This window comes from Opisthocomus hoazin, chromosome 3 (genome assembly GCF_030867145.1).
Source record: "Opisthocomus hoazin isolate bOpiHoa1 chromosome 3, bOpiHoa1.hap1, whole genome shotgun sequence".
Classification (NCBI taxonomy): domain Eukaryota; kingdom Metazoa; phylum Chordata; class Aves; order Opisthocomiformes; family Opisthocomidae; genus Opisthocomus; species Opisthocomus hoazin.
Window position 1 is genome coordinate 29,968,617 of NC_134416.1, and position 23,289 is coordinate 29,991,905.

Consider the following 23,289-nt stretch of genomic DNA (forward strand, 5'->3'; position numbering starts at 1 on the left):
GCAAATGTTTGTGAGATGTACTATATGCAAAATAAGAAGTGAAGTTGCTTCTATAATTGTTAAGGCTCTTTAATTAAGATTTACTGACAGTTTTATTCTTGACAATGTATAATTCGTTTTTACGGTGCTTTAATAAATAATTTGTCAACTTTCATTTGAAAAATTGGAAGCAAGAAGTATTTCACTGCTGAGACAGTCTACCATTAAAACTGCTCTGTGATTTGCACTGAAACACAGATAACAAAATTCAAGTACTTCTGAAGTCAGTCAAGTAGAAGACATTTTTATGTGTTAATCTCAGATATTCTGATCATCTTTTGGGTCTTAAATGGGCTGAGATTGACAATTTCTAGCTCTCCACAAAACTGACACTCAAGTGGCAAGATTAATCTAGTAGAGCAAATTAGGATTAGCTATCTGATTAAAATATGAGAATTATTTATTAGAAGCACAAGGGGACTGTGTGCTCCTAAATTTTTGCAAAGGAAGATGAACTTTAACTTAGCATATTGCATGGAGCATATTTCTTCATCCTTAAATAGCTTTCTAATTTGTAAAACAGTTGATGTAAACTGAAGCAGCAAAACTGCTTAGTTATTAACTGTTGTGAACTTTTCTGTTGAAATAAAGGGAGTACCTAAATTTAAGGGAATTACACTGTAAGAATAATGCACTGCTTTAGAAACAACCCATCACTATCACTCTGAAAGAAGAGGTTGGTCCTCTGAAGGCTAGTAATAAACTAAATATTCCATTTGCTGCAACTAAAGTAATTCAAACCCAACTATTTAAAAGAATTATTCAATAATACAGAGTATTTTAAGAAACTTCAGATTATCTTTTTTATTGGTACACTTCTGTGGTCGTGCAGCTCCCCCTCACACCTGGCGATCCCAGAACCAGCCAACATTGTATTCTTGCTTGCACTGCAGGAATAGTTGGCTGGTGTGCAGTGAATCAGGACGACTTGGCGCTTTCCTTGGCTTTGTACATGAGCAGTGAGCTGGGCTGATCAGGCACTCCCTGACCATACCTGAATCTCCCCATGCCTGGAGTCGCTCCTGCTGCCTGGTAAATGTCAGAACTGTACATTGTGGGTAGTACTGGAATTCTATAGTTGCTGTCTGCATCATGTGGATTGTGACCAAGATGGAAAAGTACTGATGCCTAAAGTCAATCATCTTGAGACCCTATAAGCAGCGCTAGCAAGGAAGACCCTTTGAGGTCTTCTGGTCCACAGTGGGCTGCACCCAGTAACTCCCTCTGAGTGGGACGCTTCTCAGAGTAACTCGCAAACTACCTGGACTGATCTCCCTGAGACTCAACCTTCGCCCGCTGAGAAATCGTTATGTGAAGTGAGTATTTCACCTAACTCCAGGGGAATTTTATGATTGTGTGCATGTGTGTGTGTGTGTGTGTGTGAATCGATTCAAAACATAATATTGTATTACTTCGATTGTAATAGCAAATTCTTTTCAATCACTCAGTAAATGCTAAGTTAAACAGTGATTAATAGCTGTTAAATTCCTGTGATCCTCTTTCTCTCTTTAAACTGTGAACACACCCTGAACTGATGCTAAGCAAATTCCTTAGTCATAAACCGCTGTGGTCTAAGGCCGGTTCTGGATCCAGCCACACCCAGGCTCCTCTCTGAGAAGGGGTTTAGAAAGCAACAGGGTCCAGTCCGAACATAGTGACTCAATTGGAGGCTCTCCCTACCCCCTTACACTCTTCTTCCACTCTGTATAAACCATTTTCTACTCAAAACTCCCTTTGATTTTGTATTCCATCCATTTAAGAAGTAGTAGAGTGAACCTTGCCAACAAACTCTGTAAGATCACATTTTCTAAATTTTCAGCAATACATTTTCTTGCTGAATCTTTGAGTGACCATTTAACTGACCTAGCCACTCATTCGGGATGACTTCTGTGCTATTTTTTCTGACGATGTTCACTCACCTGATTAGTAGGAATGCATCCACGAATAGACTGGAGTGTAGACAACTAGATGAAGGTTCATTTTTTCGTCGTTTTAAAGGTGCATTTTGCATCATTTTTAATGTACTGTTGTCAGCTACATATTTCTTTCAAAACCTCTCAGTGTAAATGAAATCAAAGATCTTGTGTCAGTGCTTTGTGAGAAACAAAGAATAAGTTCTGAGCAATGGGCAAATGGCTTTAGAGATCTTCGCTATGTTTCTTTTAAAATTAATTTATAGAAACTTCAGGAATTACTTTTCTATTTAACATTATACCTAATCATGCCTTCCTATTTAAGGTAATTGTTTTAATTAGCTGAAACAACTTTTAGCTGACAAAATGTATTTTATTTATGCATCTTATATATGCGTAAGATATTCTGCTAAAAAAATAAGCTTACACGTTTACCAGATATCCTGTTTGTTCTCTTCTTGTCCTGTTTACTTAGCTTCTGTTACAATAGTGGTCAGCAGTTCACATCTCTTTTTACACTGCACAGGGTTGGATTTTTTCCCCCTTACTAAAAATGCGTATTTGATTACAGTCCCTGAAATTATCTTTTATAAGTGTTCTGATCTGGAAAATGTTGCATACAAATGCAGTAGAAATTGATAAAGACGATTTCAAGACTCTTAAGTCATGTAACATTTGTTATTAATTTTGGAAAGCCCAGTCTTTGAAAGTAATTGCTTAGTTTGTGCATCTGACAAACTCTGACGTTACACGGATCACTGTGATATGCACCACACACTGTGTGAAGTAAGCAAGAGTATACGAAAGCCTCTACTGAGAGCTGGTTTCACCTGTTGTACAAATAGGCTATCTTGTGTTTTCTTAAAATAAAAATATAAATCTTGCAGAGAAAATACACTGAGTTTCATACACAGGATTTAATGGAGACTTCACAATCAAATATAGTTACTGAGCAACAGTTTTCGAATTTAGCCTGTTTTGTCTTTTTTTTAGATTAAGGCTCTGGACTTGACCAGGGAACTTTTGAACTGTGCAAAAACACAACCATTACAAAAATTAGTACAGATACATTGGTTGGTGTGTAGCAGGTGCCCATCACAATGGGCCCCACATAGACCACAGCTCTGATCCTGACCCATAAGCTACAAACAGACCTGTCACCTGTCCCAGAGCCGAGCACCACGCTAAACCTCTCCTCCTCACCTTCCCAGACTGTTTTTCCTAACAAGCCTGTACCCACCCAATGCACCGCTCCAGCCATGCAAGCTGTTCCACATTTCTTTTCATTCCCAGTGATGTCCTAGATCTGCAATGGTCCACAGACTTCCAGCTCTACTGCCAAAACTCTGAAGCTAGGAATTTTTTTCCAAAGGGGCTATCACGTGGGACAAGTCAGAACATATCCTACAATGAAGAAGATATATTGGTATACAGAAATTAAACAGAGTTTTCTTAATACGCCCACATAGTGCCCAAATGTCTCATTTCAATTATTACTTAATTCTAGAAAGCAATCTGCGTCCTTCCTGTCTCCCTTCAAAACCCTCACCATTAAAGACACCTTTTTAAATTAAAAAAAAATAAAAATGAACAGCTCTACTCCTACACTCAGCATCAAGAATGTTGCACAAAAAAATGTTAGAAGCTCGAAACAGCCTAACTAGAAAGAGACGCTTACCATCATTCTTGTAATGTGTCCTTGCACTAGAGGGGGAATATCACTTGTTATGTCGGGGAAAGCTACCATTCTTTTAGAAATTACAGAATCTGTAAAACCTGAGTACACTGTCAGAGGTATGGCATCCAGTTTCTTCTCTGTTAAGAACAAACAAAGAACATGTTTATTTGGTTGCCACAGCTAAAACATAAAATCTAAAATTTATAGCTTTGGAATATCAGGAGGGTAATTTTTCTCAAGAATATTTCTGTTACTGTTTTTATCAAACAGCACGTTTTTTCAGGTTGGATTTAAAGGATCCTTTCACTATATCCTCCAGCTTCTTGTCCCATGTGGGTATTCTCAAAGATCTCCATGTTGACTCTCAGTCTGCTGTTGTCTTCAGAAATTGTGAAAAAAAGTTCCAAAGCAGATGGATAACACACTCGGGCAGGAGATCAAGCAGACAGCAAATACCGCAACCAAATCAGTGACATAAAACACATTATGTCAAACACTGATAAATGTATGTTATCAGAGATTAAAATAAATTAAAGTTTTTAAAATCCACTGAAGTGACCCACGGTTCTATCAACCAGTGAAGAAAGTGCAATGAAGGCTGCCGGTGAAGCCACTAAAAAGCTCTTTCTTTCGGGGAGCTCACCAAACCTGGAATGTTTGAGGCTGCTGGTTATACAGTGCAATTCTGCAGAAGCACATGAGGTGTAATGACACATACGTGTGAGATCTGTACAAAGATGTATATTAATATTTATTAAGTAAACAGTAAGATGGAAAAAGCAGTAAAGGCTGCAAACATCTACCTTCATTTCTTTCCCCCCTTTAGAAACAATTTTTAGCATAGGAAAAGACCCTGCGGGTAGGATAGCACACAACCCACCTGCGCAGCTCACGCTTTCTTTCCGGAAAACAGGCTGCCAGCTTAATTTGCCGTCTCTGCTTGGCTGGCCCTAGAGCTGTTCTCACTCTCACATTCATATTCTCTCTTGCCTCATTGTTCCTAGCCTGGATGCTTTTCAGTGTTTCATTCAGGTATCCCCTCTTAGCAACAACCTTCCCTGTTCTGTTTTTGGCTTTTTCTGCTCCAACTTTCTGCATACAGTTTTTGGCTTTTTGTGCTCCAACATTCTGCATACAGCTAAGAGAAAAATCATAGAATCGTAGGTTGGAAAAGACCTCTAAGATCATCAAGTCCAGCCATCCGCCCAACACCACCATGTTTGCTAAACCATATCCTGAAGTGCCACATCTACACGTTTTTTGAACACCTCCAGGGATGGGGACTCCACCACCTCCCTGGGCAGCCTGTTCCAATGTCTGACCACTCTTTCAGAAAAGAAATATTTCCTAATATCTAATCTAAACCTCCCCTGACGCAACTTGAGGCCATTTCCTCTCATCCTATCGCTAATTACTTGAGAGAAGAGACCAACACCTGCCTCACTACAACCTCCAATGGTTCTTCAGGAGATATGCCATCCCTTGCTCTTTTCCAACTCAGTGGAGACTTACTGTGACGTAACAACAAACTATTGCCTATTTACGCTGCTGAGGCTTCATTCATATTTTGAATTTTATACAATACATATGTATGTAAGGAATAATTATTCGTTTAAAGACTCCATATCCTTAGCTTCCTCAAAAGAACATTCAAATACCACCCAGAATGCAATTATTAAAGTGCATTTTTGTGATTTATGTATTCATTTCCAAAAAAGATATATTGCTCAAAAGTTTTACTAAGATGACAATATTCTCCAAAAGAAAAAAAATTAAAAGCTTTAAAAAAAAATAAAACAGCATTACTCACATCTGGAAAGACTTTGTTTCCGGACAAACACAGCATTTTCAGACTCTTCGTGGATCTAATCTCTTCAGATACCATGACAAAACATTTGCAGGACTGACGAAGTTAGCGAGCTTTTGAAGAAAATGTAGCTCCCTAGGAATATTCTTTATCTTGTCACTATTTAAGCTTACACATGCCAGTTTTTTCTAGTTTGTAAAGAGGATAAAATTTTTCAATCAACACCTTCATGTATTCATTTAATCTGGAACACAGAGATTACATCCATTTATTTGGAATTTTAATGAAGATTTTTTTGTGTGTGAATGATTCTTTTTATGATATACCTGTTTTTAACATACGGAGGCAATTGCTAAGGATTTTAGTCATATTCAAAAAAATGTATGCTATATGCCTCTAGTGATTAATAATAACCCATCTGTTCCTTTCATTAGCCTCTCAAAACAAAGGAAGTGGTGGGTTATAGTGTTCTTACTGGAGCCAAGAAAAGCCCAGAAAATGCCTTCCATATTTCAGATCCTATTTTTAAATCTGCTCAGCTACTTACATAGATTAAGTAATCAACATGGGATGCTGGTCATTCATAAATACATCCCAGGAGATCAGACGGAAGACAGCGGAGGGCAGGTTGTGCCTTAAGGACTAAAAATAAAAAATTTTTGCACTTCCATGGCTGATGAAAGGTAATGGCCCAAGGTGTTGTCTCACAGATTATGCAGATGGGACATTCTGATGTCCACACTCTCCACAGCCTTTGGGGTATCTCTGGGGCATCAGCATGCACTCCTTCGGCATGAAGGCTGCTGCCCCACTGAAGATGCCACCAATCCACAGAATCACAGAATGTTCGGGGTTGGAAGGGACCTCTGTGGATCATCTAGCCCAACCCCCCTGCTGCAGCAGGGTCACCTACAGCAGGCTGCACAGGACCTCATCCAGGCAGGTCTTGAATATCTCCAGAGAAGGAGACTCCACAACCTCCTTGGGCAGCCTGTTCCAGGGCTCTGTCACCCTCAGAGGGAAGAAGTTCTTCCTCATGTTCAGACGGAACTTCCTATGCTTCAGTTTGTGCCCATTGCCCCTTGTCCTGTCGCTGGGCACCACTGAAGAGTCTGGCCCCCTCCTCTTGACACCCACTCTTCAGACATTTATAGGCATTTATAAGATCCCCTCTCAGTCTTCTTTTCTTCAGGCTAAACAAGCCCAGCTCCCTCAGCCTTTCCTCGCACAAGAGATCCCGCACACCTATGCAGCATGTCCGATCAGGACTTCCCAGAACGTGCACCACGGCTTGTCCGAACCGTGACAACCCACATCGCCTGGGAAAGTGACGCTGCCCTCTCCGCTTGCTCAGCTGTCAGACCAGTGAATTCAGCAGCTGCAAGGTGATCATCGTCGGTGGAGAAGGAAGGTTGGGATTCGGGCAAAAGCCACAGGCCGGGGTCTCCAGCTCAGGGGTGTGTTTTTTAGTATTATCACGAGGACAGTTCAGCTGAGGATACTTGAATTCTCGGTTCTGCTGCCAAGCTTGCAGCATGCCTGAAACACTCTGCGTAACCGTCCTTCTCAAGGCCCAGCCGCTCCAGCACGACCCTGGTTAACGCTGTCAAGCGGTTGTTCTTCCTGTCAGAGACGATTCAACGTCCTCCACTTGTCAGCATCTCCTCCCTTGGGCAGGCCTGGAACCACCGGGCGTTCCTTCGCCCAACACTGGCCACGACTTGGATACCTTTTTTCATGGGTTAGTCGGCACCCTTAAATTACAACCTTGTTCTGCACTGCTGGTTCGCCTCATTAAACACATCCAAACGCTGGTCGCCACGGCAACGCCGCCAGCGCGCCGAGCTGCGGCGACCGGTAACGGTGTGCGAGGCGAGCGCGGCCCGCACCCGCCGCACCGGGCCCGCCGCCGCCAGCCCCTCTCGCTCCCGGACACCGGGCGGGAATGGTGGCGGAGTTTCCGCGCGGTGCAGTCGCCGGGGCCTGCCCCGGCCCTCACGGAGGGGAGGCGGGAGGCGGCGCCGCGACCCCGCCACCGGCAGGCCCGGCCCGCGGCCAACCGTGACGCGGCCCCCTCCTGGCGGTGCGGCGTAACGTGCGGGCTGGAGAACGCACAGACGCGCAGCCCGCCCGCTGTCGCCCGGGAGCGGGCTAAGCGCAGGGGACGAGGACGAACGCCACAGGCCACCGTGCGCGGCTGCGAGTGGGGCCAGCTCCCGTCAGCCGCTCGGTCACCGGCCCGGCCCACAGGCCCCGCCGCCGCCGCCTGTTACCGCGGCGACAGCCCAGCGCCGCGGGACCGCGCCCGCCGGCGAGAAAAGCTACTTCAACACGTAAAAACTCCAAGTAAGCAGCGCTATTTTGCTAAGAAAAGGTCACCTGACAAAGAAGGTAACCGCTAAATTTCAGAAGAAAACACCCCAACTCCTTGTTTCACTGATGGTTTCTGTGCACGTGGAGTTCAAGGGTACTTTGCAGCTTTTCCGAAGAGTTCAATTTAACTGCCAAAATGCTGAGGACAAAAGTCATTTGGAAACAACCTTCCTTTCACAGAGTAGAGCCTCATCTGCTTGAACAGGAACAGTCAGACGTTGGAGAATTCATACTACAGCAGGATCCTAAAGCCATAAAAGTCAAATGAGTAAACTTAGTAATACCAGGAATTAAGATGTGAACAAAATTAAAAGCGACCACAACAAAACTTGCCACAAACAAACCGGTTTATTACTTTTTGTCAGTTCCCACACAGCGTAAGCAACGATCTTTCACTCACTACATCACAGCATCCTGCTTTATACAACTGGTAAACATCTCCCACAGGACAAGCTGTCGGTAGAGGCGTTCCAGGATTCTGGCATCTTTTCTCCGTCCATTGACCAAACAAGAACGAAAGCCCAATAAACCACAGAACTTTTTTTCAGAGGGTATCTGTAAAACGCAGCATATGCATTTCACATCTCAGCAACTCTAAGCAACACAGAGTAGTTCTGATTATTATTTTTAGTGAAATTCATAGTGGTATTACGAATATACACACTCTTTCCATACTGCTGTATCCAATTTTTTGTTCAAAATCAAAACCGTTGTTTTACACAATCAAGATATTAAACCAAATTCTACAGTAAACCAGCTGCTATAAATACAGCTATATTTGCTATACTGCATCAGATAAGTGAGGATGTAAAAACTCCTGATCGGGTCAATACTTTGTTTTTCTGGCAGGCACCAGTCTGAAGAAGTCATAATTCCAGTTCCGCTTGTCCAAAATCCCCTGCTATAATTGTCTGATTTTCTTCCCCTCCCTCTCTCTCAAAGTGCTTTAAATCAGACATAATCTCATCCATAAAGTGAACACTTATCTCCTCCTTCTTAAGAGCAGATTTTTCTTTCCAATTTGTCAGTCCCAGGAATGTCAATCTGGTGGGCAGCTTCACTGAAGGCCTACAAGATGCACACCGCCAGCTCATAATCCTCAGCTCAGGGCAAAGGTGTTCAAATTTGACACAACCACTTTTCTCCATCTCACCAGCACTAAAACACAGACAATTACCAAGTTATTGACTAATGCTTTTAGAAATAATTTTTTAAAAAATCACTTCTATTGTTAAAAAACAATTGCGTTAAAACTTTGGTTTCAGTATGCTGCCAATTTGGAGTCACATCTACAGTGACTTGAAGACAAAAAATATGTTTCTAATGTAAAAAGTCCAGTCATATTAAAAAGACCCCACCTTTCGAGTCTCTGTGCATCATAAGGAGCAATGAAGACAAACCTAATTCTTCTGCAGATCACCTTTAAAGTTACTGACAAAACCCAAGGGGGTTATTTTCACACCTGTATGCAGCCAGCTGTGTTCAGCATTATAAAACATCACGCGTTGGATCACAAAGTGCTTATTAGATCAGCAGATCCATAAATGATGAACTCAGGTAAGTTTCACTACCCGAAATGAGGATATTGAGGAGCTTTCTGTTTGTAACGTTTCTGCATCGTTGAAATGCACAGAAGAAAGGCTATGAACAGCACAGTTACCTCGCATCAATGTTGCGACTGTACATCATAAGGAACAACGCTCTTCCTACAGACTCAGTACCACGAACAGCATCAAGTGCTCGGCTCCTACTGTCAACTTCAAAAAAATGGTGAAGTCGTCAAACTTTGGTAAAAATCTTAGATGAAACTCTTTAAAATAACAAGACTGTGCAATTCCTTCAGCCAAGCAAGATATGCTCCTACTGGATTTGCCTCCAGCTCTTCTCTGCCCAGATGAAGAAGGGGATCCCTACTACAGCATTAAAGTCAGACCCTGACAGAACTAAACAAACACTGTAGGGGATATCCCATCAGTCAAAATCAACTATTTTAAATGCCTTAGTTCTTCCATGATCATAAAAATCTGCCAGAAATAACGTCACAGGGACCTTCAGGTAACTTTAATTCTTCAGCAAAAATGCACACTAACCGAAACATTTACTACTCAGTATTTTCACTGCAGCATGGGAATGAAGCTCTATTAAAAAAAAAAAATTTCTGATCTACACAGCAGCCATTTTAGAGATCTTCTACACATGATAAATACCAACAAGTTCAAAATACTGTTGTGTGGTTTTGGTTTGGTTTTGTTTTAAATCAAGAGCTGTTTCTGATTTACAGTAAAACCTTGTAAGTCCTTTCCATTTTTAATCCATTCTATGTAGTTTTATTTTCCAGTCTGTCTGGAGCCCAGCACATCAAGATGCAACTGTTATCCATGTGGATTTACGACTGTTGTATGCTAGCTGCCATTTTCTGTAGCAGTGTCTGTTAGCAGTTTTACAGAATTGTAATGTTCTCCTAATCCATAGGCATGTCTCATATACCTGAAAAAAAAAAGTTACAGAACTGTGTTCAGTTTACTAAAAGTATACGTCATGCCAAACACTAACAGCACTGGATAACAGCTTAAATAAATTCAAGCTTTAGCACAGGAAATCTATTAAATAGGTCATTAAATACGAGAGTATTAACAAAGACAGTTTTTAACTCTGGTGACTTCCAGGTACAGATTGACATAAACTTCGAAGAGGGAAATAGCTTCCTGCTGCATCCTCTATCAATTTCACTATTATTTTCTAATTGCCTAACACATAAAATGACCTTGTAGCATTCTACAAAGCAGTGACTGAATCACACTTCAGACTGATCGCCAGCATTTTAAGAACTCTAACTGCAATATCTTTAAACTAAGCGTGTCAATCACAAACATTAATTTCTGACCTGCGAGATCATTATTCAAGCAGCGCTTCAATGTCAGATACGTAACAGAAAATAATAGAGCGAGTGAGAATCAAAGCTGAGCCCTCTGCTACTGAAATAAGCGCACTAATTTTAAGAAGGGATAAAATTACATACTTACACGAGTATTATTGGTTTGCCCGAATATTCTTCGCCAACAATAATAGGAGGGGAATCCATTTGCACTACTTCAATAGGTGTTCGCAAAATGTGCGACAAAGCCCTTAGCTTTAAGGCATAAAAACAATTCAATAATAGGGTTAAATCCAATGTCGGGAGGAGAGAGGAAGATGTGACATTCATATAATTTCAAAATATTGTTAGAAAATAAACTTTATTAAAATAAGAAAAATTATTTTAAATATTTGGACTTTAATTGAAAACAGTCTGCCTTAAATTAATCATTCTTCTGATGACACAACATAGGTAACACTGGGCTAGCTTCAGTAATTTGGTGACTACTCTTTCATAAAACAATGAGACATAAAGTAAAACAAATACACATTTTCTCAAAGTTCTGGTTTACATCACAAAAATCTAACATCACTCTGTTCTAGTCATCTTTGCTACCATCTAAGCCTGCAAAATAAAATGCTTTCTCCTTAGAAACTCTTGCCCTACTCGTACTGTCAATCTTTCTAATGATATTTAGAACTACTGAATTCATTAACTTGCATGTCGTCAAATATATCATAACAGCAGCGCACCATTAGAAAAGCTACTAACTTAGGAAAACAATTTATAACCATAGGAGAAAGTTCTCAATAAACTATTTATTACTATGTTCCCTTATGCTCTCAGGTATTCCTTCCTAAAAAGCCCTTTTTTGAAGGTATATTCACCCACTTCAGAATTTCACAAATTATCAGTACAATACTTACTTCCAGCTGACCACCCCATGCAGCTGTATTTGCTATATCATCACAGTATTTTTCAAATTCCTCTGCATGGAAAGAAAAGATAACCTTTAGTACTTGGCTTATTTGAGAACAAGCAACTGAGGACAAATAGTGATCGTACAATGAAGACCTAGCACCTGCAAAGTTCAAACACACTATACAGGAAAACACGTATGTTCACTGAAGAGAAGCAAAGAAAAACACCAGAGGCCAAAAAAAACCCTTAAAAATGTTTTGAAAAGGAAAATAAAAACTGAAGACAGGAATAAAAACAAGTATGGGAATAAAAAGAAGTACAGGTTTATATTTTAAACTTTTTATTCAGGCAACTGTCAACAACAAACATGAAACCGCATACAGTTTTCTTCCAGTTAAGTTTCAGAGGATGTTGTTTTGAGACTCTAGAGAAGAACGTGATAGCAAGCAGTATGCTTCGTTCTTATTTTAGCTAGGTGTCAGTTATGTTTTTAAAATCTCATAACTGTATGTAGTTCAACTGTTGGGTTCTTTTTTTAAATTTCCAAATTAGCTGCCTTGTTTTTAACCTCTGAAGTATTTACTCCCAGTAGTTCCTTTGTGTTATGGGTTTGCGTGGCAAGGTTTTGGTATATGGGGGGCTATATGGGTGGCTTCTGGGAGAAGTTGCGAGAAGCTTCCCCCATGTCTGATAGAGCCAATGCCAGCTGGCTCTAAGACGGACCCGCCGCTGGCCAAGGCCAAGCCCATCAGCAATGATGGTAGCACCTCTGTGATAACATAGTTAAGAAGGGGAAGAAAAAAACTGTTGTGAAACAGCAGTCAAGAGAGAGGAGTGAGACGATGTGAGAGAAGCAACTCTGCAGACACCAAGGTCAGTGAAGGAGGAGGGGGGAGGAGGTGCTCGAGATGCCAGAGCAGAGAGTCTTCCCTTGCAGCTTGTGATGAAGACCATGGTGAGGCAGGCTGTCCCCCTGCAGTCCATGGAGGTCCATGGTGGAGCAGATCTCCACCTGTAGTCTGTGGAAGGGACCCCACGCCGGAGCAGGTGGATGCCTGAAGGAAGCTGTGACCCCGTGGGGAGCCCATGCTGGAGCAGGCTCCTGCCAGGACCTGCGGACCCACAGAGAGAGGAGCCCATGCTTGAGCAGGTCTGCTAGCAGGGCTTGTGACCCCGTGGGGACCCACGCTGGAGCTGCCTGTTCCTGAGGGACTGCACCCTGTGGAAGGGACCCACACTGGGGCAGTTCATGAAGAGCTGCATCCCATGGGAAGGACTCACATTGGAGAAGTTTGTGGAGAACTGTCTCCCGTGAGAGGGACGTCAGGCTGGAGCAGGGGAAGAGGTTGAGAACTCCTCCCCCTGAGGAGCAAGGAGCAGCAGAGACAGCATGTGATGAACTGACCGTAACCCCCATTCTCCATCCCCCAGCGCCGCTTGGCAGGGAGGGAGGAGGTAGAGAAACGTGAACGAAGTTGAGCCCGCGAAGCAGAGAGGAGTGGGGGGAAGGTGTTTTAAGATCTGGTTTTATTTCTCACTATCCTACTCCGATTTCATTGGTGATAAATGAAACTTCCTTTTCTCCCCAAGTTCAGTCTGTTTTGTCTGTGACAGTAATTGGTGAGTGATCTCTCCTTGTCCTTATCTTGACCCTCGAGCCTTTGACCACATTTCCTCCCCTGCCCAGCTGAGGAAGAGGAGTGACAGAGCAGTTTTGGTAGGCACCTGGCATTTACCCAGGCAAAACCAAAACACTTTGTTAATAGCTAAATAAACCTTTTGCAGATCATGTTATACAGAAACCAAGCTTTCAAATTTATAAATTACAACCCTTCAGGCTTCTGAACCTTATGAACAGATTCTGATAAAGAAAGAACAGATTTTCCGATGACTGGTCAGAATTGTTTATCATACATTCCCCTTATCACAGAACCACAGAATCAGAGAATAAATAGTAGGGGTTGGAAGGGACCTCTGTGGGTCATCTAGTCCAACCCTCCTGCCGAAGCAGGGTCACCTACAGCAGGCTGCACAGGACCTTGTCCAGGCAGGTCTTGAATATCTCCAGAGAAGGAGACTCCACAACCTCCCTGGGCAGCCTGTTCCAGGGCTCCGTCACCCTCAGAGGGAAGAAGTTCTTCCTCATGTTCAGACGGAACTTCCTGTGCCTCAGTTTGTGCCCATTGCCCCTTGTCCTGTCACTGGGCACCACTGGAAAGAGCTTGGCCCCATCCTCCTGACACCCACCCTTCAGATATTTGTAGGCATTTATAAGGTCCCCTCGCAGCCTTCTCTTCTTCAGGCTGAACAAGCCCAGCTCCCTCAGCCTCTCCTCATAGGAGAGATGCTCCAGTCCCCTCACCATCCTTGTAGCCCTCCGCTGGACTCTCTCCAGTAGCTCTTCATCTTTCTTGAACCGGGGAGCCCAGAACTGGACACAGTACTCTAGATGAGGCCTCACCAGGGCAGTGTAGAGGGGAAGGAGAACCTCCCTCGTCCTGCTGGCCACACTCTTCTTGATGCACCCCAGGATCCCATTGGCTTTCTTGGCAGCCAGGGCACACTGCTGGCTCATGGTTAACCTGTCGTCCACCAGGACACCCAGGTCCCTCTCCGCAGAGCTGCTCTCCAGCAGGTCCACCCCCAGCCTGTACTGGTGCATGAGGTTGTTCCTCCCCAGGTGCAGGACCCTGCATTTGGCTTTGTTGAACCTCATCAGGTTCCTCTCTGCCCAGCTTTCCAGCCTATCCAGGTCACGCTGAATGGCAGCACAGCCTTCTGGTGTATCTACCACTCCTCCCAGTTTGGTGTCATCAGCAAACTTGCTGAGGGTACATTCTAACTCTTCATCCAGGTCATAGACGAAAAAGTTAAACAAGACTGGGCCCAGTACTGACCCCCGGGGAACACCACTAGTTACCAGCTTCCAACTAGACTCGGCGCCGCTGATGACAACCCTCTGAGTTCTGCCATTCAGCCAGTTCTCTATCCACTTCACCGACCACTCATCCAGCCCACACTTCCTCAGCTTCCCTAGGAGGATATCATGGGAGACTGTGTCGAAAGCCTTGCTGAAGTCAAGGTAGACAACATCCACGGCTCTCCCTTCGTCTACCCAGCCAGTCATGTCATTGTAGAAAGCTATCAGATTGGTCAGGCATGATTTCCCCTTGGTGAATCCATGCTGACTACTCCTGATAACCTTCTTTTCTTCCACTTGCTTCATGATGGCCTCCAGGATAAGCTGCTCCATCACCTTTCCTGGGATGGAGGTGAGGCTGACCGGCCTGTAGTTCCCTGGGTCCTCCTTCTTGCCCTTTTTGAAGATTGGAGTGACATTGGCCTTTCTCCAGTCCTCGGGCACCTCTCCTGTCCTCCAGGACCTCTCAAAGATGACGGAGAGTGGCTCAGCAATGACATCCGCCAGCTCCCTCAGCACTCGTGGGTGCATTCCATCGGGGCCCATGGATTTGTGGACGTCCAGATCACTTAAGCGATCCCTCACACAGTCCTCCTCGACCAAGGCAAAGTCATCCTCTTTGTAGGCTTCTTCTCTTACCTCCAGGGCCTGGGATTCCCGAGGGCCAGTCTTAGCACTGAAGACTGAAGCAAAGAAGGCATTCAGTAGCTCTGCCTTCTCCGCATCCTCCGTCACCAGGACACCCGCCTCATTCAGCAGCGGCCCCACGTTGTCCCTAGCCTTCCTTTTGCTGCTGATGTAGTTGAAGAAGCCCTTCTTGTTGTTTTTGACATCCCTTGCCAGCTTCAATTCCAGGTGAGCCTTGGCCTTCCTCGTCGCATCCCTGCATGCTCTCACCACGTTTCTGTACTCTTCCCAAGTGGCCTGCCCCTCTTTCCACATTCCATGGACAATATAACAGACTTAAGAAAACCACAACTCCCTGCTGCTCTGCAGAACTTCGTTCAGTCTTCTCTTGGGGCACATTTATCCTGTGACAATTATCTCTGTCAACATGGGAAAGACGCCTCCTACTTCACAACAGCCCTCAGTCACCAAATAAAATAACTATTAAATGAATGTATCAGTAAGTTAAAAAAATGTATAAAGTCATTTGCATGGTGTTCCAGACACGCAGTAAGAAATGAATAAACCATGTATTGCTCAAATAAGAAGTACATAAATTCCATTTAACTGCTTTTACTCAGCCTACACCATTGCTTTTACTCAGCCTACACCATTGCTCCACACTAAATGCCTTTCTACTTTTCAGTTTAGTCTGTTTTTAAGAAAGGGCTCCAAAAGACCTAGCGTAAACAGTGAAAATAATGGGCAGAACAACAAAAAGCATCATGAAAACTATTATAAAATACATTTGCTTAAATTTCACACTTCTTTTGAACAGCTTTTCTATGTAAATTGGAAACACCAGTGTAAAAGCTGCCAAAAAAAACTTCATCCCTAACCTGGCAGACAAGCTGTTTATAATGCAACTTAAATCACATCCCAGCACATGATCACCATCTAGTAAGCAGCAAGTTCTGATTTTTTTTTTTAATGGGGAATAACATCTGCTAGATTACTTTTAAAAAAATTTTAAAAAAATCACATTCAGGTGTACCAAGTTCCACTGTGGATCATAATTCTGCATTACACAGAACATAGCCGAACCAACAACAAAGTAACAAAATTCAGGAACAAACACTGTAAAGGGTTAGTCTCAATTCAGCTGTAACTGAGATCAAGAATTACCAGAAATAGTTACAACAGTTTTTAAAAAATCTCTCATGCCACAAGTCTTACCTCTGCTATAAATGTCTCCGGTACTAGGGTTTGTAAGAAATGGCAGGAAGTCATCAAAGTGACCTTGCATATACTTTGCTGTTTGGTTCCTCAGAGTTGCAACAGTCCAGGAATTCTGGCAATCCTTGAGCTGATCTTCAATAGCTCTGTACATGCAGTGGCCATCTGAAGGGATCTGTTTAATCTCTAAATGTCTTGCTGCCAATAAGGAGGCAAGTTTCTGACTTTCAAGATGTCTAGCACCCGTTAAATTTTCTATCTCAGCTTCAGCTATCCTTTCTTCTCTCTCCTTCTCCAATGCAGCTTTTTTTTCCTTCGATTAAAAATACATAAAAATTACACCAAATGTTAAAATTTAGAAGATGCCTGTACAGTTCTTGTCTTAGTGTTTGCTTCTAAGTCTTCACATTTTCTCAGTACATTCATATCTGTGAAATTTTCTCTTGAATCAGCGCTACCAAATCTTAAGAGACCACCTAAACACAAACTTTAGCAAATGGTGAGTGACCAATATATCCTTACTGCCTCTGACACCACACCCGAAATTACGTGCGAAGAGAAATCTTAATTATATCAACATGCAAAATAACACTTTACAACATGCATAAAAAGGCTATTAGCAGTAGTTATTTCTTCAGGATCACCTATTTCACCACACTGGCAAACAACTCAAGTATGGGAATTCTAATTAAACAACAGAAAATATTGCTCTTTCATATTAAGTGTGAGATCCACCACTTACGCATATGATTGCATAATGGAGCTCACATCATGAAACTGAAACTCCCTCAGGCTAGGCACCATACATCATAATAGACTGCTCCTAACCTACAGGACGGACAAGCATGCATACAGACTATACTAGAAGGGATGTCATAATACATAACATAAAAATGACTTCTACAGAATGCTCTGTAAATTCACGCTTAACAAGGGAATAAGAGTCAAAGTAAACAAGCAAATAAAAAAGGAAGCCGTTCAGAGAATTATATTCTTACTTTCACACTTAAAATTGATCACAAAACAAGACCAGAACAATTTAGGTGACCAAAGTACAGGAAAACTAGACTACAGAGTTTCTAGTTCGCCTAGACATGCCGCGATGAATTAAGAACACCCTCTTATCACGTTTGTTACGAGGCAGCTCTGCAGTAATGATCGTGTTAACAGGGGATGGACTCTGCAATAAAGCAGTGCTCCTCTGGCCCTGAACCAACATTCATGCAGGGACAATGAGAATGTTAATTCACCGCAATTTAACATCTGAAACCTAAGAAGATCTAACCCTCACGGCTTGGACGCCCAGTAGTGTTTCTTAACAACTCAGAAATTTACAAGAATATCAGTATAACGTTATTTCGTTAAATGTGTAAAGCTCTACTACTTGCATGTTTTCCATGTAGTATTTCACATTATTTTAACTCAATTACTTCTTTATTAATGTTTTTGGTGAAATTCTTTTAAAATCATTTGCTTCACACCATTTGTTTTTCCTGCCTCCCATCTCCTGACCTATTCCGATTCCCAGCTCACAGCTGAGGATAAAAAAGTACAACTATTTATAATATGCTTACATATCTCTAGGTAGCAGCTTCACAGATTTTCAAGGCACCCAGCAGCTAGAGCATCAACACTGAACTAGCCAAGTAATGTCCCCTGCAAAATTGTTTAACTTTGGTTACTGCAGTTAAGTTTAAGTGAATATAACTTAAATCAAATATCTGTAAAGTTTTTAAAAGTTGTCATACCCGCCTCTTCTGTGCTTTTGATATTCGAGGATGCTGAATCTGTTGCTCTGCTCCTTCCAGCTCTAGATTTGCAACCCCATCAGCTACAGAATCTGTCTAAAAAGAAAAAAAAAAAAAGTTAAGCGTTCTTATTAGTACAAATGATAACAGAGATGTGCACCTCCTGAAATAGTTTTAAGTCCTGCTCCTAGGTAATTCCAGGATATATTTATGAAGTTTAACCACAAAGACCTGTGTCTAGCACAGAACCTGTCAAAGCCAAAAGTAAAGCATTTGACATCCCAAACCACTGTCATGCATTTTATTACTCTTTCTGTAGTCTCAACAAAGAGACAGTTATGAACTGCGCATCTCAAATTCAATCTATACATTCTCTTACAAGCTTCCACACTGAAGCGTGAACACGGCTTGCAGGCCGAACGGGAAAGCTGCCCTCACCATAGCAGCTAACTAAAGCACCCTAACAGCCATTACCAAGTTCTGTGACAATTCAAGCAGGAGAAGGCTCACCTTCCATACCAAAGCATAACCAGCTGTTGGAAAAGACAGGGAGTTGACAGTGCTCAAGCAAAATGACAAAGCTAACCCCATGGCGGTATGAACTAGATGTCACCCTTGGAAGCATGGACATGTTTCAATCCAAAGAAAAAAGCTGAGGAACTGAAAGAAACCACACATCTCAAAACAAAATCCTCTCAGGCAAAGCTATGTCCAGGGCAAGAATTTTAGCTTGAAACGTCCTCCATCAAAGTTTTGACAGCTCACTCAACAAAATAAAACACACTCTTGAAACTAACCTAAGATACAGGTAAACAGAAGCATTATGTTTATTGTTTATGCATTAACCATCTGCTTAAGCATCTGATTAAAAACTACTACAGAAGATTGTTCTAGGTTCTGAACTCTCACAATTGAAAACTTTTTTTTCACAAGGATTCTCAGACTTGATTGAGAAGCATCTGTTATTTCCCTAAAAGTTGTTCAGAAATGTCTTCACCCTCATTTTCAAATACAAGTGCATTCTGCTTAACACTTTGTTAGGTCACTAATCAGAAAACACCTAGTCCAGAAAGCATCAGGCAGACAGGTTTTTGTTTCTTTACAAGATTTAAACAGCCAAGATACATGCACTGCTACGGAAACATTTAAGGAGATACAGGAGCATGGAGCATTAGCATCATTCACAGATTAACTCTATTGCACCAATTTAGCCATAAGTTCTACTTCCATTTAGGTAGGAGAAAGTATATGAACAGGCCTGTTTGCACAAATGGTCCTTAAAACTCAGGCACATGATACAAACAGAATTTTTTTCAGTACTGGATACACACAATTAAATCTATGGATTGCAAATTCACTATGACAGGAGTTTCCAACACTCTACTTAAGTGCTAAAACATGTGTGACAAAAAAATTCACCTAAATATTTAGTAGTATCTAATTTACTCATGTGGTCATACTTCCTGCTGATAAATCTGAATAATGCTAAACCTGTTAAAAATCAAGTGGTTTGCCATCAAACTGGAAGTTTTTACATATGTAGCTATGTTGCCAACATGTCAGAAAAACTTTTAAGACGACAATTCTCACCAGCACAGGAAGCGTCGTCTCACAAAAAGGTCAACTACATTGTTGACAGAATTACAAGACAAAACACCCTGCATCAGCCAAACGCCTACTGAAGGCCACCAACTCTGGAATAGTCTATATAAGATAATTAAGAGTGACAATATACCAGAAACTTTAAAAAAAATTCTTTAAGATGACTGAGCTACTAACGGACCCCTAAAAGCAAAATCAAATACTGCTCAACAACAACAAACCCCACTGTTAAATGTCCCTTCTAGCAATGCCCACCCACCATAACAGCTGAATTCTTCCAAAGATGAAAAGAGTTACTAATACTGCGAGAAAATGGAGAAATAATTTAAGTGTTACTTCATTATAATTTCTGAAAGTTAAAGAAGCCTTAACTCAAATTGTATCTGTACAACTTCCACTGAAGTTAAGGCACCTACCTTACTCTGCTCAGGTGAAGCTTCCTTGAGCTGCTTTAATTCCTCCTTGTGCTTCTGTTCAAGTTCTGCCTCTAGTTTGGCAACTTCATCAGCCAGCTGTTTTCGTCTCTTTTTATCATTCTTGGGAACAGCATTTTTCATGCCTTGAATTTTTGCTGCAAGAGGAGTAGTGTAATAAAACATTACCTCTAAATATAGATACTCCACAGTCATTGCAGAAAGAGAACTTCAAGTCACACAGAAAAAAATTTGCAAACATCAACATATCAGTGTGTTTTAACAGTTCACCTATGAGACTGCCCGTCACGATCATCACATTTTAAAGCAGCTATATTTTTCTTACAAGATGCAAACGTTGTATCTGAAGAAGAGAAAAACTTGTGCCAGGTTACTATTATAAATAGTTACAAACTTTATCAATGCAGCAGACCTCAGCCTGCTGCCTTCAAAAAGATTATTTGGGCATTCGGATCTCAAATCCTGTCACAGGAAAGACGTGTAAATTCCTAATCATGCAAGCAGCAGATTAAAAGTAAAGACACTGTTTACCTGTCTTTAAAATAAAGTTTCTAAAAGCAAAATGGGTATTCAAGAAGAAGAAAAGCCTTCAACTTGCTTAAATTCCATAAGTATTTTTACACTGTAAGTGAAGGCTCCATTTCTCAAATCATAGAATACATTGGTCAGAAAGGATGTCTGGAGGTCATCTAGTTCAACCTCCTGCTCAAAGCAGGGCTGAATTCAAAGCTACATCAGGTTACATTAATTCAGACTGATCTGGAATTTCTTCAGATGACCATGCAAAGTCTCCAGGGATGGTCATTCTGCAACCTCTCTGGGCAGTTTTTTCCCAATGTTTAACCATTCTTGTTATGAAAATATTTTCTCTTTTTCCTCCCATAAGGATTTTTCTTGTTACTACTTTCAGGCAGTCTCTAGTCCACTCTCTATGCTTTACTTTGAAGAGTCTGGCTCCACCCATTCGGCAGTGGAAACTACAACCAGATCCCCCATAGTCTTCTCTTCCAGGCCGAACAAACACCGCTTCCACAGCCTGTGCTGTTACATGAACACCCTTGCTAGCTCTCATCACTGTTTTAGAGTTACAGCAACAATTACTTAGCACCCTGCTCGCTATTCATCATCTGTACATTTTCCTGTCTCCTTCACCCTTGACTGACACCACTGAGCTGAAGATGATGGCAGTGATAATGAAACTTTTCAAGAGGAAGGAGCAAGAATGCTCACACTGAAAGATTTATGTTAAGCATTCAGCCTCACAGATGAATCAGCTGAGTGTGACAGACAGAAAAGCAATTTTGTTCATAAAAATTAATATAATAGGGGAGAAGGAAACCCAGGACTTAGAGACACACACAAATACACAAGCAGAGTATATGCGGGGGGGGGGGGGGGGAGGGGAGGAGGAGGGGGACAAGAATAATCAACCGGAGGAGATGCTGGATTTTTAGAGGCTAAGATGCACCTTATGTTAATTCTTATCAACAGACTGTTTTGCTATCTGTCAAAGCGTTAGTCATTGCACTTCTCAGGAATGTATTTTTCAAGTAGGAAAGTGTGTGCCTATAGGTCACCTGCCTCTCCTAGCTGGGAAGACTGCGGCTCTGCCATCTGTATAGTGCTCCCACCTTTAGGTAGTGGAGGACTGCAGTTAGATAGATATCCCATTATCACCTCCTCCAGGCAGAAAAACAGCCTCTCCCAATGAATGTGCCACATGCTCCAGCCACCTAACCACAATGCTTGATTCCTACACCTCTTTTCCATTTCAGCCAAATCTGGGGGAGGAAAAGGTATCTCAAAACAGCAAGTTCCTATAGATTTAATGACAGTACGCAGCCCAGTAGTGTCTCTCCTCTTATTTAACCCTCTAACTGACAAAAGGCTCTAGATGGGCCTATTTTGTTACATACTAAAAAAGCCAAACAAGGAAAAGGCCATAACAACATACCAGCAACCAGAAAGCCTTACCAGAAAGGTTATAATCAGCTATAAAACTCGACTCACCAGAATCCAGCTAACAGAACTACTTAATTATATTTATCTACTGCAGTAGTGTAGGTAAAGCGTGGCTCACGAACAGCTCATACGCAGCACTGTCAGACCGCACAGGCCTTCTCCTAGCGATACCTGAAGGTGGCTGGACAGAAGGTGACAGCTCACTCCAGACCAGCTGCGCTTCGAACAACCAACGCAGCCGCCTGGGCAGCAAGGACCCTCACGCAGGCTTTTCAATCTAAAATGGAAACGGCCCAGCTCCTCTGACTTCAAAGCACAGCAGCAAAACGTTAACGTAAGGTCGGCTCCTCAGGGCACAGCCAGGCGGGCTCGGCGGGCCGCCGGCGCCAAGGGGCCCGCACCTCGCCGCCACGCGTGGGCCCGGCACCCCGCCACCATGCGGCAGCGCTTCCACCTCCGACGCCCTTCCTCCTCCTCCTCCTCCTCCTCCTCCTCCCGTCGCGAAGGCAGCGCAAGGGCTGCGCCGACCGCCCCTCCGAGCTCCCCCCGCGGCTCCCGGCTTCGCTCCCGCGCAGCGCTCCCCAGGGCAAGGCCAAGAGGCCTGCGGGAGCCGCTCTCCCTCCCCGGCCCGCCGAGCCCGCGGCGCCCCTCACCCTGCAGCTCCCGCTTCTCCTTGCGCTGCCGCTTCACCGCCCGCTCCAGCAGCCCGTCGGCCCCGGCCTCCTCGTCCCCGGAGCCCTCCATGGGGTCCCGGAGGCCGGGCCGCTCTCGCCCCTCACGCCCCCGGAGCCAGGCGGGAGCCGGCCGCGGTTCCGGCCGCGCCGCCCCGCCCACCGCCGGGGCCGCGAGGGGGCGGAGCGGCCCGGCCTCCCGCGCCTCCCCCCGGGACGGGGCTGGCATCGGTTTTACCGGGAGGGAGCCCCGCGCTTCGCATTTCTGTCCCCTGGCGAAAAGAGCCGCGGGCTCCTGGCGCCCGCCCGGTCCGGGGCTTCCCGCGGATGTGTCCTCGCTGGGGAAAAACAGTGAGAATCCTGTCCAAGGGGAGGGCTGCAGGCGGGAAGAGAGTTGGCTGGGGTTGGCACGTGATTTGTCACGCTGAGGGGGGAAAAAATATAATATTCTTTAACCTGTTCACCTTCGTCTAAAATAAAGGGTGCTCTGCGTGCGTGCAAGTTTTTTCCCTGAAGTTACTT

At 43.2% G+C, this 23,289-nt stretch overlaps 1 protein-coding gene across 1 annotated transcript; it reads right to left on the reverse strand.

Moving 5' to 3' along the window:
* Positions 1-8,139: 8,139 nt before the first annotated feature.
* On the reverse strand, positions 8,140-22,930 carry OTUD6B (OTU deubiquitinase 6B). Its single transcript, XM_075415880.1, has 7 exons — positions 22,750-22,930; positions 20,117-20,271; positions 18,099-18,194; positions 16,351-16,663; positions 11,594-11,655; positions 10,834-10,940; positions 8,140-10,297 (listed from the first exon to the last, which is right to left on the reverse strand). The coding sequence occupies exons 1-7, from the start codon at positions 22,838-22,840 to the stop codon at positions 10,213-10,215; spliced, it is 909 nt and encodes a 302-aa protein (XP_075271995.1). The 5' UTR covers positions 22,841-22,930; the 3' UTR covers positions 8,140-10,212.
* Between the last annotated feature and the right edge of the window lie 359 nt (positions 22,931-23,289).

What these genes read in the sequence shown, in the direction of transcription:
- OTUD6B (XM_075415880.1), bottom strand. Translation starts at nt 22,840, where the DNA reads ATGGAGGGCTCCGGGGACGAGGAGGCCGGGGCCGACGGGCTGCTGGAG. An exon ending in CAAAAGCACAGAAGAGGCGG is followed by an intron (nt 16,664 to 18,098) that starts GTATGACAACTT and finishes TTTTAATCGAAG; the next exon opens with GAAAAAAAAGCTGCATTGGA. An exon ending in GGCAAACCAATAATACTCGT is followed by an intron (nt 10,298 to 10,833) that starts GTAAGTATGTAA and finishes TTTTTTTTTCAG; the next exon opens with GTATATGAGACATGCCTATG.